At 38.6% G+C, this 14,816-nt stretch overlaps 1 protein-coding gene across 4 annotated transcripts; it reads right to left on the bottom strand.

Annotated features, from left to right (window-relative positions):
* Nucleotides 1-2,628: 2,628 nt before the first annotated feature.
* Nucleotides 2,629-12,990, bottom strand: LOC116262373 (cullin-1). Of its 4 annotated transcripts, XM_031641682.2 has the most exons (21): nt 12,832-12,957; nt 12,282-12,335; nt 12,031-12,182; nt 11,838-11,937; nt 10,337-10,522; nt 9,284-9,331; nt 8,988-9,191; nt 8,831-8,908; nt 8,254-8,343; nt 8,088-8,168; nt 7,945-8,007; nt 5,458-5,493; nt 5,293-5,379; nt 5,065-5,214; nt 4,921-4,976; nt 4,681-4,801; nt 4,445-4,606; nt 4,226-4,369; nt 3,915-4,133; nt 3,660-3,827; nt 2,629-3,429 (listed from the first exon to the last, which is right to left on the bottom strand). In XM_031641682.2, exons 3-21 carry the CDS (start codon nt 12,168-12,170, stop codon nt 3,328-3,330), a joined length of 2,235 nt encoding a protein of 744 aa, XP_031497542.1. In that variant the 5' UTR covers nt 12,171-12,182; nt 12,282-12,335; nt 12,832-12,957; the 3' UTR covers nt 2,629-3,327. The 4 variants fall into 4 exon arrangements, with proteins under 4 accessions (XP_031497542.1, XP_031497539.1, XP_031497541.1 ...); XM_031641679.2 differs by lacking the exon at nt 12,282-12,335 and having other exon boundaries at nt 12,832-12,990; XM_031641681.2 differs by lacking the exon at nt 12,282-12,335 and having other exon boundaries at nt 12,031-12,171; nt 12,832-12,987.
* Between the last annotated feature and the right edge of the window lie 1,826 nt (nt 12,991-14,816).

A 14,816-nucleotide genomic window follows, 5' to 3' on the forward strand; every position in this document is an offset into this window, starting at 1 on the left:
GGAGGGATTTTGGAACCAACTTGCTGAGTCAATCAACTATCAAAATTAGCCCCCAAAATTTGAAGCTGTTATCTAACGGGGGTTTATGTTTATAATAGTTTTAATTTCGACAGTATCTAATAGTCAGCCATGATATGATATAAAAAGCTAATGAATGATGACTATCATGTTGGAGTCTTTAATCAGTCAATCTGTATGGAATCTTTTTAGAGTCACCCACCGGCCACCAACTATGATGATTACGAAAAAAATACAAAAAAATGATACGAAATAATGTCAAATAACAAAAATATCTTTTTATTTTCCTCTCACGCATATATATATATATATATATATGCATATGTGTGTGTGTTACAATCTTAACAAACAAATTAGGTGGAACTTGGCGTTCAATGAAATCCGATGTCTTACCATATTGCATTGGGAAGCTCGCCGATTCGTTTAAATTGCTTGGATAGTATTCAAACGACACGGACTATGTGTACCCCCAGCCTTTGATCATTAGAAAGAATAAAACAATACCAATTTCAGAAAAAGAATACAAAACACAATAAGGCACTAATTTGGATGCATACAAGATTGCTTTGGCTTGAAGTGTAGGCATCCGAGGGGTCAAGCCTGCCTGTGGAGCTCGCTGGTCAACCCGAAGATGTAGCCAGCAGGATTGGAATTGCGCGTGTGAACCCTTTGCCACGCGATGGAAGTGGAGGGAAACTTTGTTGGCGAGAAAACTGTGGTATGCTGCTGTCTCTTCAAGCTGACGATATACAATGCATCCGACCTCTCTTCTTCTTCTTCTTCTTCTTCCCAGCCATAGCTAACACAGCGCTCCACCAGCTTCTTTTTCTGACTATTTCACTCTCCAGATTTGTAGACCTTTCTGCATTATATGTTTGATCTCTTTAACCTTAGTGGTGGGCTCTACCACAAGCATGATCCAACCCATGGTTAGTCATAGAAACATTCATTTCCTCCAATCGCTTAAGGTCCACTCCAACTAAGCCGTCGCTTATCAGTGTGCACTTTGTACCCATAGGAATCGGGACAAGCTAGTTTGCGTCTGTCCAATGATTGCTTTGGGTCGACGACTTGACTCCATCGAGAAGACAGAGAGATAATTGAGATTATGTTTTATAAGGCGTAGGAGATTGTGTTTTATAAGGCGTAGGCGTAGGAGTAGGCTGTATGAGATAAAGTTCGGGTTCCAGCTCGCAAGATTTGTCGTCAGCCCTCTATACGTTTCTTCAGTGAGGGAGGTCGAGATATAAGGGGGGCCAGTTCTGCCCATATGTCTTGAAAGAAGTAGTTGAAGAACATCCCGTCCCACAACACTATCTCTATCTAGGATAAGGACAGCCTCGTTGATTTCCAGTCCACCTTGGTCACCGGGGCTTCTAGGGTTGGTTCTTTGACATTGCCCTGCACCAAAACTCAAGAAGATCACCGTTAGCAGCATCATTTTGTCAAAACAAAAGGTAGTTGCCTCCTTGACATTCTCCTCACCCTCCACCATCGTACCATCAACCGTGGGCTTCTCAATCTTTTTTTTTTTTCCTTACTCTATTCTCATGTCTTAGCTATTGACTGAAAGTAGCGCGTGTTACCGTATCCTTCACACGAAGTCAACGAGATTTTGCTTTATCCCTCCATTCTGGGCCTCTTAAATTTGCAGTTGGCTTCCATAAGAGCCCCACAGCGACTACAGTAGGTGACTTTTGGATTCGTATATTATCCCTTGTGGGATCGCTAGGCCGTCTCCAGCTCTGCTTTAGAGCAAACCCTCACCATGAACCGCCCACTCGCATCTCAGCAACTTGAGAATGAATCAGAAATCCGCCCCTGGCTCGGGACTTCTCCCAAACAGACCAGCGATGGCTGCATATCTGAATGGGGATTTCCTTTCTTCATACGCCTTAAGATTTATCAGCACTTGGGGGCCCCCGTTGCCATGTTCCACTATAGCTTCCGGGAACCAAACCGAGTCCGGCTTGTCTCCGACGACAACAATCAACACCCACAATCGTACTCGGTCATCCAACGGTGATGGATTTTCACTCGAACCTTGCATATGTTCCACCGGTTATTTAAAGTTTGCGGGAAATGCTTTTCTTACTTGCTTCTACTCCTTATTTCTATGCTCTTCCCTCCTTTTACATGCATATAAAGCGAAGTTGAGCATTGCGACTATTGAACAGCGAACGCTTCTTTTTCTCAACAAACTTGACGGCCGTACCCCCTTGTGTCCAAAGTAAATTTCTAGGGCACAACAGTAAACAAGTTCCCCAAATAGCCTCGTCAATCGTGATCACCATTTTTGCAGCGGAAAATAAACGTCTAATTTTTTGGGCAAATTTACACACCCTTGCCGTGAAAGAAGCAAGAAGATCCTGAAACACTAAATTTTGCACCATTTGAGTACTCCGCGGCCAACACCCTCGCAGCAACAAAAGCTAGACAGGCAACGAAATGCGTTGGCACCTCTGCTCTCGACATCAAACTGAAATTTTTGCAGAGCTAACCAAGCCTCGCAAACCCATGATACATCACGGAGCAACCTATACCAAGTACCAACACACTAGAGAGAAACGAAATGCAAACATAAGACTAATAACCATTCCATCAGTAATCTATAGTTAAAATAAAAAATATATATATCTACAATTTCATGCTTAGATTGATCGATCTTACAGAGATGAAGACCACCTTGGCACTAAAAGTATACCTCGTCCTCAATATCATAAATTTTACACCCTCAAGCCCGTAGTATTGAAGGAATGTGCGACCACATTAGAGACCAGGACTACTCAACTCCCTTCCCCCAACCAGAAAAAGCAGGCAAAGGAAAAAATAACTTATCGTTATCCATCATGCAGATGAAATAATCGTTTGAAGCACGCATAGAGCACCACCCCCTCCCCCCACAACCGGGGCCCACAAAACCAACAGAGAGAGAGACTAACAATAGATACAGGACGAAAGAAGGATTAAAAACATTCAAGACCAACAAGACAACGGTACGAAGGAGACTGGATAAAGAAATGACAAAGAGGCGGGCCGGATAAACTCACACGAGAATACTTTACATCATGGGGAATACCCACCACCATCAACTTTAGGACTCTAGGGGGGCGTGGCTCAAAGTGGGCCAAAACATATGCCATTTATGCCAACTCGCCAAGGACTAGGGTGACTGAGGCTGCAAGCACTACCAGATCTACAGGACCTCCACAACCTCTCCCATCAGATTTGCAGCCCTGCTGGTTTCTTGCCCCCAAGAGGAAACGCAGCATAACCCTCTTCCATGAGAAAGACAATCAACGTGCAGGCTCAGGCCAGATATCTGAACATGTTGGGATTCTCCTTGTCTCTTTCCAAATAGTCTCTGGTGATCAAATCTTCAATCCTTTTCTTAATTGCTTTAAAATCAGGCTGTTCATACAAAAACAAGTCTCGGGTCAGAGATTATCGTGCTCAAGTAGACCTGGTGTTGCAGTGTAAACATGTAAAAGGAATCTCAAGCTATTAACAATTCAATAGTGACGAAAAATGAAGAAAGTGACCAAAAAATCAGCTTAGAAGATTTAGACTGGCAGATGATGGCCTCTACAAATTATCAACAACCTCATCCACGAGAATGGGGCAAAGTCACATGACAATACCTTGAACATACGCCCAAGCTGCTCGACGCATTCCATAACTAGCTGTTGATGGCCAAGAACTTTACGACTTTTCATTATTCGAACAATTGATGCATCAATGGCATAACGCCGATCTTTATCAACATCCTCAATGACCTTCTTCTTCTCGTCAACAGGAGGTAAAGGAATCTATGTTGAAAAAACAAAACGTCACCCCAATGAGGTTTAAAAAAACGACGGAAGTGCCATCCAGAAAAGAGAAAAAACAATCCAAACCTTTATCCTCTTCAACTTGTCAGTGAACTTTGAATTAAACTCAAAGGTGTCTGTTTGAGCAACACTTCTGGTATTTGGCTCCTTGTTGAGAATCTTGTACTTTGCACATGACAGTGAATGAAGTAATCTAACTACGTCCTCGTCTGTTAGGTTCAACTGAGACATGATCTCAGGGTAGGTCAATCTGTCTGATGTATTGAAAAGCAACAGTGCAGATGCCTATAACAGCAGGAAAAAGAAATTTTAAGAGTCAGCCAAATACAAAGGCAACGGCTGGACTTAATACTGATGACAAAAATTTCACAAATCACCTGATATGTTGTGACAATAAGCTCCATGGTCTTTGGTTCAAACTTTCCATTGATATTACAGGTTCCCAATGAGTATATCCATGTAAGCTTCCTATGCTTTGTTTTTGTTTGGTAAAACTCTTTGAAAACCTCAACACATTTTATCTGCAGAAGGACAACCGGTTAGCAATCTGCACAACCTGCTAAACAATCAAAATCCATCACTAGAAAATTATTTACCATCTCGGCAGGGAGATTCAGGTCAAAGGATTTGTAACTTGGCCAATATCCAGTTGTAAGCACAGTGACAGTCAGGTCTATCCCAGGATTTGCCTGCGGATTGTTATTAATATACTCCTCAAAGTGACTTTGATGGTCCCTCGCCACAGTCAAATCTGTAACCTGTATGAAGAAGAGAATAAACAAACCATAGATAGAGAACTCAGTGAGGACAAGCCCAAAGACGGACTCTGTACCATTCCCTCCATTTTTGAGGTGAACTGCCCACCACACTGCTGCTTTAACTTTGTCAAAATGCTCCTCTCATGATCATCATTTGCACTTTTATCAAACAGAAGCCTCCTTGCCAGCTTTTTCCTAATATTGGACAGAAATAAGAATTACAATAATGCCAAAATAATCAAAGAATAATCCAAACAAACAGACAGCTGAACAACAAAGCCAAGGCAGCTGCACCAAGGACCACCCAACTTTACCTGTAGAACTCAGCGAAAAGGTCCTTGTCGCTGATGTATGCAAGTAGCTTCACCACCTAAAGTTTTCAAACAAAGAAATTAGGAAATGGTCGGAAGCAAGTAATTGAATATGCAATTAGCTTGAAAGTAGCACAGAACTCAAACCTTCTCTAGTGTCTCTTCGATGGCTTCATCACTTAGTTTCTCACTGCCTCCTTTCTTGAGTATATTGTCGCAGAAGTTTGCCAGTAACTCTGCACTAGAGCTGCCTGCAACACCCTTGTTGCAGAAGATTTCAAAAGCCTCTTTGAGTGCCTGTGGCAGCAAGAGAAACGTTTACAAATGGATAGAAGATTTGATAATACACAAGTAAAAATTAGTGACTAAACCAACCTTATGGAAAAGATTGTGGTTCTGAAAGCAGTTGTTGACATAGTCCAAGTACTTGTCATGAAGCTCAATAACTTTTCTAACAAAAACCTAGAGATGATAGCAAAACTTCAGCCTCTGAAATAAAAGCAGTCATGGTACGAAACATGCATTGGCAAATACAAGTACCTGCTCTTGAAAACCAACAGCATCTCTCTTTTCAGCCTGAGGGGAATGGCAACCATTAGAAGTGGACTAGAAAAGAAAATACAACATACCTAGACAGAAATGCATTTTAAGATACAAACACTAACATCAGTGTGCAAAAAATTCAATTTTGTACAAAATCAGACACATTAGCCTTGCGTATAGACCAGCAAGATAAATATCATGATACTAGCAGTTACATAATAAATTTCAGAAAATAAAAATCTAGAAATAACAAAAATAACGAAAAACTATACATCATGCAAATATTGAATTATTGAGAATAATATCATGACATTATTGAGGTACTATTGCAAATTGTTTAAATTTACTTTGGTTCCAATATCTCACATTATCTTTTGCATCCTTTTCTCATTATCTCAAAATCAAATCGCAAAATTTTTCAAATATTCCTGAGATCCCTGCCTGCAGTTGTATATATCAAGCAACAAACCAACTCACAGTTATGACCACATAATACGAAAGCAAACCTGAGACTCTTCCAAATACAAATGGATGAATGCAATCTAAAACAATGATATGGCAGACCACCTTATCTAACAAAGAATAACAAGTACCTCCCAAAGATATCCTGTGAAAATAAGGAAATGAACATAGCAACAAGGGCTGACTCTTCAAATATATTAATGCAGATGACAAATTCACAATGGCAGACCGTTCAGATTACTACTTCAATGAGGACTGAGAGTTTCGTGATACACGCATGAAAATGCCAGGGAATATTGTTGCAGGACAGTATCCAAAAGAAACAGTGCCAAGGGTTCTAAAATTGTACAGCAAGATACAAACAGGATGGCTCTGTATCATCAAGTAAGAGCAAACGCGAACAGGAACAAATAACATACACTTAAAAATCGAAAGTTATGACACGTTACTTAAGAATGCAGTGAGTGCACATACTAAAGTCTTGAGAATTGAGGAACAGAAGGAACTATCTGCTTAGCAAGAAAGTTCTAGCCTGTCACATAAGTACAGGTACGAGTGCAGAGCATTTTCAAAAAACATGTGCATGGGGACACCGCTGTACATATACATACATACATACATATATATATATATATAAGAAATTTTGTAAACAAACAAAACAATACTTTTATTGATTCATAACTTATAAATTACGAAGAAGAAACTAATGAACAAAATATGAAATAGAATGATAGGATGATGATGGGGAATCAGCACAACTCATGTAACAAAGAAGGTTCAGCATACGTGGCTGTATGCAGAACCTTGTTATAAACTTAATAAGTTAATATATCTATGAATTCAAAAAAAATATAAGCAAAACAACAGTCATATGTACAAACCTATGTCACATAAAGAAAGGAGGAAACTACATACGAAAAACAAAAATTAGATAAAAAATAAGGGGAAAAGAGCATATGAAAAATAGAAAAGGGGGAGAAATTGCAGAAACGCTAAAAACAAGCTAGATGAAAAGAAGATTATGCTGCCGGCAACGCTGAAGGCTGCCGCCAGCCTCTGAAGTTCTCCATTTCCGACCATCTGTGGACTTGATGAAGAACAGGGAAGAACATTGAAGTCGAAGAGGAAATGGCGGAAGAGGAAGACGTTGGGCGGGTAAGTTGAAAAAAAATGAATACAGTTTGGATCAACCGTACCACCATGTATCTGCATACCTGTTTTGGCGTACCGATATGGGTATGCAGGACTCCTCCATGTACCACAGTGGCATAGGTATAAACACAACAGAATAAAAAAAGAAAAAGCCCAATTTTTAAAACAAAATTGGACTTGGTCAATTTTGACAGAATTCAAAAAAGAATGGACACTGGCCTAGGAGCATTGACAGCACCCAACATGGTCAGCACCATGTCTGGGCCATGACCACCCAAAACAGGGGTGTCTCTGTTAGGTTCTTGCAAACACCTATATGGTCATATATGCTAGGTGGGCCTACGCGATGGATCTTCAAAAAAGCCTAGGCAACACCAAGGCAAGGGCCTATATGACGCCGAAGCAAGGGCCTAAGCAAGCCAAAAACAGTCCATGAAAGAAAAAGTTGGGAGGAAGAGGAAGAAAAACACAAAGAAAAATGGGGGAAAAAAGGAAAAAAGAAAGATACATAAAAGTAGAAGAAGAATAAGAAGAACAAAGAAGAACAAAAAGAAATGTACAAACTAACTCGGTTGTATGGATAGCTCGCCCTAATTCAAAATGTGGGAGTGCAGCACCTAGGCATGCCCTTTTTATTGCATAAGCAAACATGCTTCTCTATGTTTCCTGCTCGCTAGTAACAGGTTTTCTAAACAAAGAGTAATTTAAAGTAATTTCTTAAAAGATAGATGCTACCCTTCACGTACAGAAGCATGGCAACGGAATATCAAGAAAAAAAGAATCAACCATATAAGAAGCAACTACTATTCCATGTCAATGTGAAACCAGTAAACAATCTAGTAGGAGCACTTTCAAATTTCAATGTCATACCTTCTTGGTGCTTGCAGCATCCTCAGCTTGCTTTACTAAGGTCATTCCCTCAGCTGTAACATGCTGAATGATACCAATAAAATCTTAAAAAAAACAATAACAAACAAATATATTAACAAAAATGAAAGAGGAGAGACACTCACCTGTTTAAAAATCAGAGAGACTGGGTCTAAGCCCTTGTTTATTCTGCTAAAAAGCCTAAACATTCTTGAAAGATCTTCTCTCTGAAATGAAAATTAAAATAAATTCAGCACTTCCTACAGAGCAGGAAGTAATTGAAACCTAGATACATTTGGCACCTCAGTTTACCTTGTCATCTCTCAGCAAAGCATGACATCCAGAATGCTCCTTCTCGAGAAGCTGATTCGCATACACGAACAAAAGCTCATGTTGCACTTTCTGATGCAACCAAACCCCACACCCCCAACCAAAAAAAAAAAAAACGCTTCATCAGGTGATACAAATCATCTATTGACAACAAGTAACTAATAATTCAAGGAACTGAACCCAAAAACTCGGGCTCAATTCACACAATAAGCTGGAATAAACAGCTTCCATCAAAACCAAAATCCATGGCATGACACCAATCTAACAAAAACAAAAGAGACGTGCCAACAGGGAAGTTAATACTAGTTGGCTTGTAACTTTGTATCAAGTTATCAACAAATCAAATACAATGGGCATCAACCTAACCATGATGGTTTAAGTATCTACACAACAAGCATGCATCGTAAACAACCAATACAAGCATATTCATGCAAAATTCTTCCAGAAGTTTAAGCCAGAGAATATGATAAAAGCATCAATGATCTAAAAATGCACTTGAAGAACTTGCATTGGGAAACAAACATGACCAGAATAAGCACCCATAAGCAAGGAAGCATACCTCCAACAACTTCTGCTCACTGCTTGCATGTAAGTAATGTGCTACTCTATCTTTTTCTCTTTTCAAGCATTCCTCAGCCTGCAAATTCAACAGATAATAACCAAACTGACTATTCAAATAACACATCCTGAGGTGTCTACGCCCATAAAAATAACACCTTTAACATGTAATCTGGACAAGAATCTTCCAGAATCCAGTTGGAAGCCTTGCGAGAATAGTAGGCAGCAGAATCAGCAAGCATTGCATCTTCGAAATCAGCCACGTAGCAATCCATACTACCCATTCCAATTTCCACGAAAATGTCCAGAACATTTTTCAACAAGGCCCTATCAATTTGTTCTCCTTCACGCTCTTGGTCTATCTGAAAAACCAAAGCATGAAAAACAAAATTTGCTTCAGGACATGCACAAGCATGATGATGTTTCATATGTGCACTGTATTACATAAACATACCAAAGCAATTACTGCATCTCTGACTTTGGTGTTCATCTCTTTGTAGACCTGACAACAGACTAACTAAATCAAAATCTGCATAGCTAGCCATGTGCATAAACAGATAGAAGAGGAAACAGATGCATTTTCTCTACTAACAAAATTAGAGGCCTCCCAAAAGAGTAGGTTAAAGAAATGAAGGATAAACAATGCCAACCAGAGACAGAAGTCATGGAAGTACATGTCAAGCATGTCATAACAGTTGACAACAAATCACTCAAGAAGTCAGACTATCGGGTTAACAATACTTATACTTTGTGTTTTGTGGACACAGATGTTTGCAACTCTATGTATGTTTGTGGATTTTACTAACACACACACACACACACACACATATATATATATATATATATATATATATATCTGTGTGTATATACCTAACATTTAATAGTGTCAGCTGTGACAATTGTCCCTAAGCCAGTAGACACAAAGACAGAAAGAGGTATTACCAAGATGCCCCTAGCCAAAAAATAAAAAAAATAAAAAACTAATAATTTATATGCTTGCAACAATACTACAATAAAAGGATGATTTTTTTTCATTAAAGACATCTCAGCCACATTCTATCTAACAGTTGAGAGTTGATTGACACAGTTGATACTATTAAACTGTGATAACCAGCCCCATGCCAGTGAAAAGGGATAGATGTGAGGCCACAAATGCCCCTAGGAAAAGAAAAGGTCAACAGGTGAAACCGTGAAATACATTTATTAAGGACAAAAATTACTTTAGAAAAATAATTTCTTTTTTAGTTGAAGACATCACAACCACATCCTGTCTAATAGTTGAGGATTAGTTGACACAATCTAAAGGCCCTAAAAGTGCGCACACACACATATACATATCAGGCTATGCCTGAACCTTGACAAGCTAGCAAAAAAATGATATCAATCAAGAGCATAATGCAGGCAAGCAAATTCAGAAAACAAACAACCCATTGGCTAGCAAGAGTAACAGAAAACCAAAATCTAACTCGCAAGCAAACCAAAGAAGGAGATTCAGCTCTATAATTACCAGCTCACGGAAACAAGTTAGACCAACTTCATTAAGTGGTGGAAGTGACCTTCGTGCAATGAAGTATCTATCAAGATAATGAAAGAATCTGGAAAGCCATCGGACCATGACTTTGTGGTTTGACCATCTTTTTACCAGCTCCCTCAGCATGAACTCATCATGTTTCTCCCTTAGGGATGGCATCACCTTGCCAAAGAAGACAGGCCAACAAATACCAAGGGATGTCAGGAATTAAGAATGATCATGGATTCCTTGAGGGTTACCAACTATATCCTACTACAATTTATTAGAAAACAGACTATACATAAGAAAATGTCATTCTTCTTCCTAGAAGGCAAAGTACTCTTAGAAATACACACAACAGGTATAGATTCTAATTTCTATACACATGATATCAATCAATGGAAATGGAAGCTTTATTTTCTGCAGTCCATGACTGTTTTACCAGCCTCACAACAAATTGTGAAGCACAGCAAGACTAAATTATAAAGCATTCAAAGAATCCAAAAACCTTGTGACAATAAATTATTTATGGTTGCATAACCATCTATGTGCATACTATTATCATACGTACAACACACGTGAATGTAGTCCTAGCTGTCAAAGTTGCAAGTCGGACTCTGGTTGGTCAAGGGCATGCAAAGACTAGTTGAGACTAATTCGTTTGAGTCAGTCCAAATCAACTGATTAAACTAATAAGTGGATAGACCTAATGTATACAGGCTTACAGCTTCATGTTTAAGATCACAGTAGAGTATATAAAGTTTTGCATTTGAGAGAGAGATAGAAGGATAATATACAGGATATAAAATATATGGAAATACAGAGTATAAAAAATTGAAGAGAGAGAGAGAGAGAGAGTGTGTGTGTGTGCTACCTCCAAGAAAACTGACAGCTATGAACATTCTGAGAGACTGAAATATAGCAAAACTGAATCCCTGACGCAATTGAATTCTAGAGCAATATACCATCACAAAATCACAGCACGAATTCATTAGCATGATGAAATTCAGAAAATGCAAACATGCTACCTCCACAGAAACTGGCAATATTTAACATTCTGATTTCTGAATGATAATTTAGAATGCCTGAAATATAGTAAATTATTAACAATCATAATTGTGGAATAACACATAGGTCAATTGCAGCTCGTTCCCTTGGCTACCATTTAACATATGCTGGAAGTTTTAGTTTTTTCACACACTGAGTGGAAATAACGATAGTTGTGTTATTAACTTATTATTACCTGCTTGACCACATTCGTCACATAAATTGCTAAGCTGAATGCTGAGAAACAGCGTTACGGTCTATATAGAAAGGCGGTGTAAAACTGTAGATAAAGGAAGAAAAAACAGCCAACACATACAGAGACAGAACTAGATTAAAGAAAAGCGTATCATCGGTTGACTAAATGAAAATAGAGTACTAGAATCTGTCACTACAACGTCACAGCAAGAATTCATTGGTATGATGACATTCAAAACAGCAGGAACCTGTGTACCTTTGAAGTAATGTATTCTTCAAAAGCCTCCTTGTATCTGTCGTAGAGCTGTTGAGAATAGTCGTGAGGAGGTTTCTGGGTGCACATATTGTAGATCGTACTGTACCAAAAATTGGAGCCATCAAGACCAAGGCAAATTCATCGCATCCATAAACAAGAGAAGGAAAATTTTAAGAAGAAAAGAGGATCATACGTATAAAGCATCATATAGTCTTCGGAACTGAACTGCGGTTCCGGAAGACCTTCCAAAATATTCCTCAACTTGGTGATCCCTTTCTGCATGTACTCCCATCCATGTTCAAGATCGATTACCTTGCGCTCGTTTATCGCCATGCTGTCACGACCCTAGGATGAACCAAAATCAAATTCCATAGCAACAAAAGGGACTAGATTATTAATCAACATACAAGGATTAGATGATAAATCACTAATCAAATTTATTACGGAGTCCGAACTGCGAGGTTCTTGCTCGTCACGGCTTCAACACGACAACACCAGCTTTGAACGGATAAAAGGAGAACGAGTTAAATACCAGACACCCATAACCACAGAGACGAATGCCATGATTTAAGCTGATAAAAGAACTGTGGTTGCTGCTTAAGAAGAACACGCACTCAACAACCTTGAACTACAAAATTGAGTATAAAATTCAGGAAAAAATAAAAACCAAAGAGGCCCAAAACCCTAAACCTAACCGTAACCATGACACGAGGGCAATGTCCAACATTGGCACCAACCTCACAAAACCCTAGCTACAAAAAACGCCAGAAAATTAGCACAGAAAACAAGCAAATTAAACCTCGAAGCTCGATATTCGAACCCCGTGAATGAAAACGTGAACGCTAGATTGGATTCACCAACACGAATGAAACGATTAGACCGACGACTACGAAGAGATCAATAACCAGCGCAAAAGAGGGGAAATCCCAAAAAAAGGAATATAAAAGAGAAAACCAAAGGGCTTGGGCGCTAGAGACAACAGAAGGAATCCTACCAAAGAGAGCGCGCGAAGCAGAGATGCAGCTGGGCGAGGAAGACGACGACACCACGACCGGAGGGAGAGAGAGAGAGAGAGAGAGAGAGAGAGAGAGAACACCTGGACGCTCAAACCGGTTCTTGATATACGACCCAAAAGAGATGGCAAGGGTTATGCCCGGCCGAGCCGCAGACAGGGACAGGTTCGGAGAGACCTTATTGGCAGTCGAAGCCCGGTTTCCTGATAACAAGTTACGGTTCGACCGTCATCTTATCGGACATACGGTTCGATATGCACTTTTCTTTGAAACTCTTAATATATTTTTTAATACTTTAAAAGCCTCTAACGATGCGTTAAAAGTTCTTTAAAAAAAAAATACAAAGTATAAAGAAGAAAAGAAAAGAACAAAAAAAAAATGCAGAGTTGAAATTTAAAAGTGAGTACTTGGGTGAATATGTAAAAATAAGTTTCACTGTCTTTTTTTATCGAACTCAAACGAAACGTCGGCTGGCATGGTTTGGCTTCAGCCCCTTTTTTTTTCTTTTTTTTTTCTCCTTTCCTTGCCTTTTCTTAATAAAGTTGGAAAAATAAAGTGCCCAATTCAGCGATGCCCTTTCTTTTCTTACAATGCATTAATATCGACAAGCCAAGAAATCGTAACTTAATTTTTAAAAATTATTATTCAAACTTTGGTTTATCACTATTGAATTCATCTATACCGCTAAATTAAACAGTCACGTTATTTGAAGCACATAATTTAGTTTTCCTTAAAGTAGGCACATTATTATTTTAAAAGGCAAAATGGTGTTCTTAATTTGGAGAGCTAAAATGACATACTGGAATGTATAGACTTAACATTTTTTTTAATAAGATGACGAATTTTATAAGGAACTAAATTTTGAGACGAATTCTTAATGTTCTTTATGCTAATATTTACATCTGAGGTTATTAGATTTCACATTTGTTTACTTAACCGCATGCAAAACTTAATATTTCACATCGGTTGACATATTTTCCAAAAACTTTGTCATAAATAAGTTGCTGGCCTTGGTTCGTGTCGGTTCGCCCACTAATCGATACGTCTCGGGTTATTATACATTTTTAAAATTAAATTAATAAATATTTAAACCATTTAATAAAACAAAAAAAAGTTGTGAACCAAATGCCAGCACCTTTTTTGGTTTGCGGTCAATAAGACGACCATGGGAAAGAAACACGGCAGACACTGACAACACTGGAATATGCACAAATTTACGTCTTACGCCTTCCCAGTATAAGAAATTACAAAATGGTGCCTCTGTTAACTTATTTCCAAAGAGTCCCTTACCTTATAAATTTTTTTTTATTACATTCATATTTGATATATCGGATTTCAGTCTTGGTATTGGCGGACGCATGCGAAGAACATATACGTTTATTTAGTCTTCCTATGCAACTCCATTAACTTAGTCATGTTTTGCATTTTCTAAGGGTGACCGTGTGTCTTATCGATGGAAAAAATTATGAATTGTGATTGACAGAGTCTACGTTATTTGGACTGCACAATAGAAAGTAGACTCGATATAAGGTAGGATGATCGATTCTTTAGATGTAAAATCTCTTGGATCTTACGTATAAACGATGGGAAGAAAATGATTTAACTCCATTGAATCACTATCACATCTAGACATAAAAGACTCGTCTTATTGGTAGGAGGTCTAACCATTCTTGGCACTTTTATTAAGGGTAACCAAACCAAGGACTAGACGAAGTGTTTGAGTGTCATTTAAATCCTAAATTTAACAAAGCAATTGTGCCCTAGATTTTGTAAAGTTTTCAACTTAAAGCCTATGTAAATGTGAGGGTTCACAAAACAAGAGAACTCATATAGACTAATTGTTCTACTCCTTTGCTCATCACATGTCCACGTAAATGTGAACCTATCCTATATTATGCGTGTAACTAGAGGCATATGTGATCTAGACTTGGTTTCTAAGGTTCAGGGTTTTGGATATGGTCATATT

This window comes from Nymphaea colorata, chromosome 10, assembly GCF_008831285.2.
Source record: "Nymphaea colorata isolate Beijing-Zhang1983 chromosome 10, ASM883128v2, whole genome shotgun sequence".
Lineage (NCBI taxonomy): Eukaryota > Viridiplantae > Streptophyta > Magnoliopsida > Nymphaeales > Nymphaeaceae > Nymphaea > Nymphaea colorata.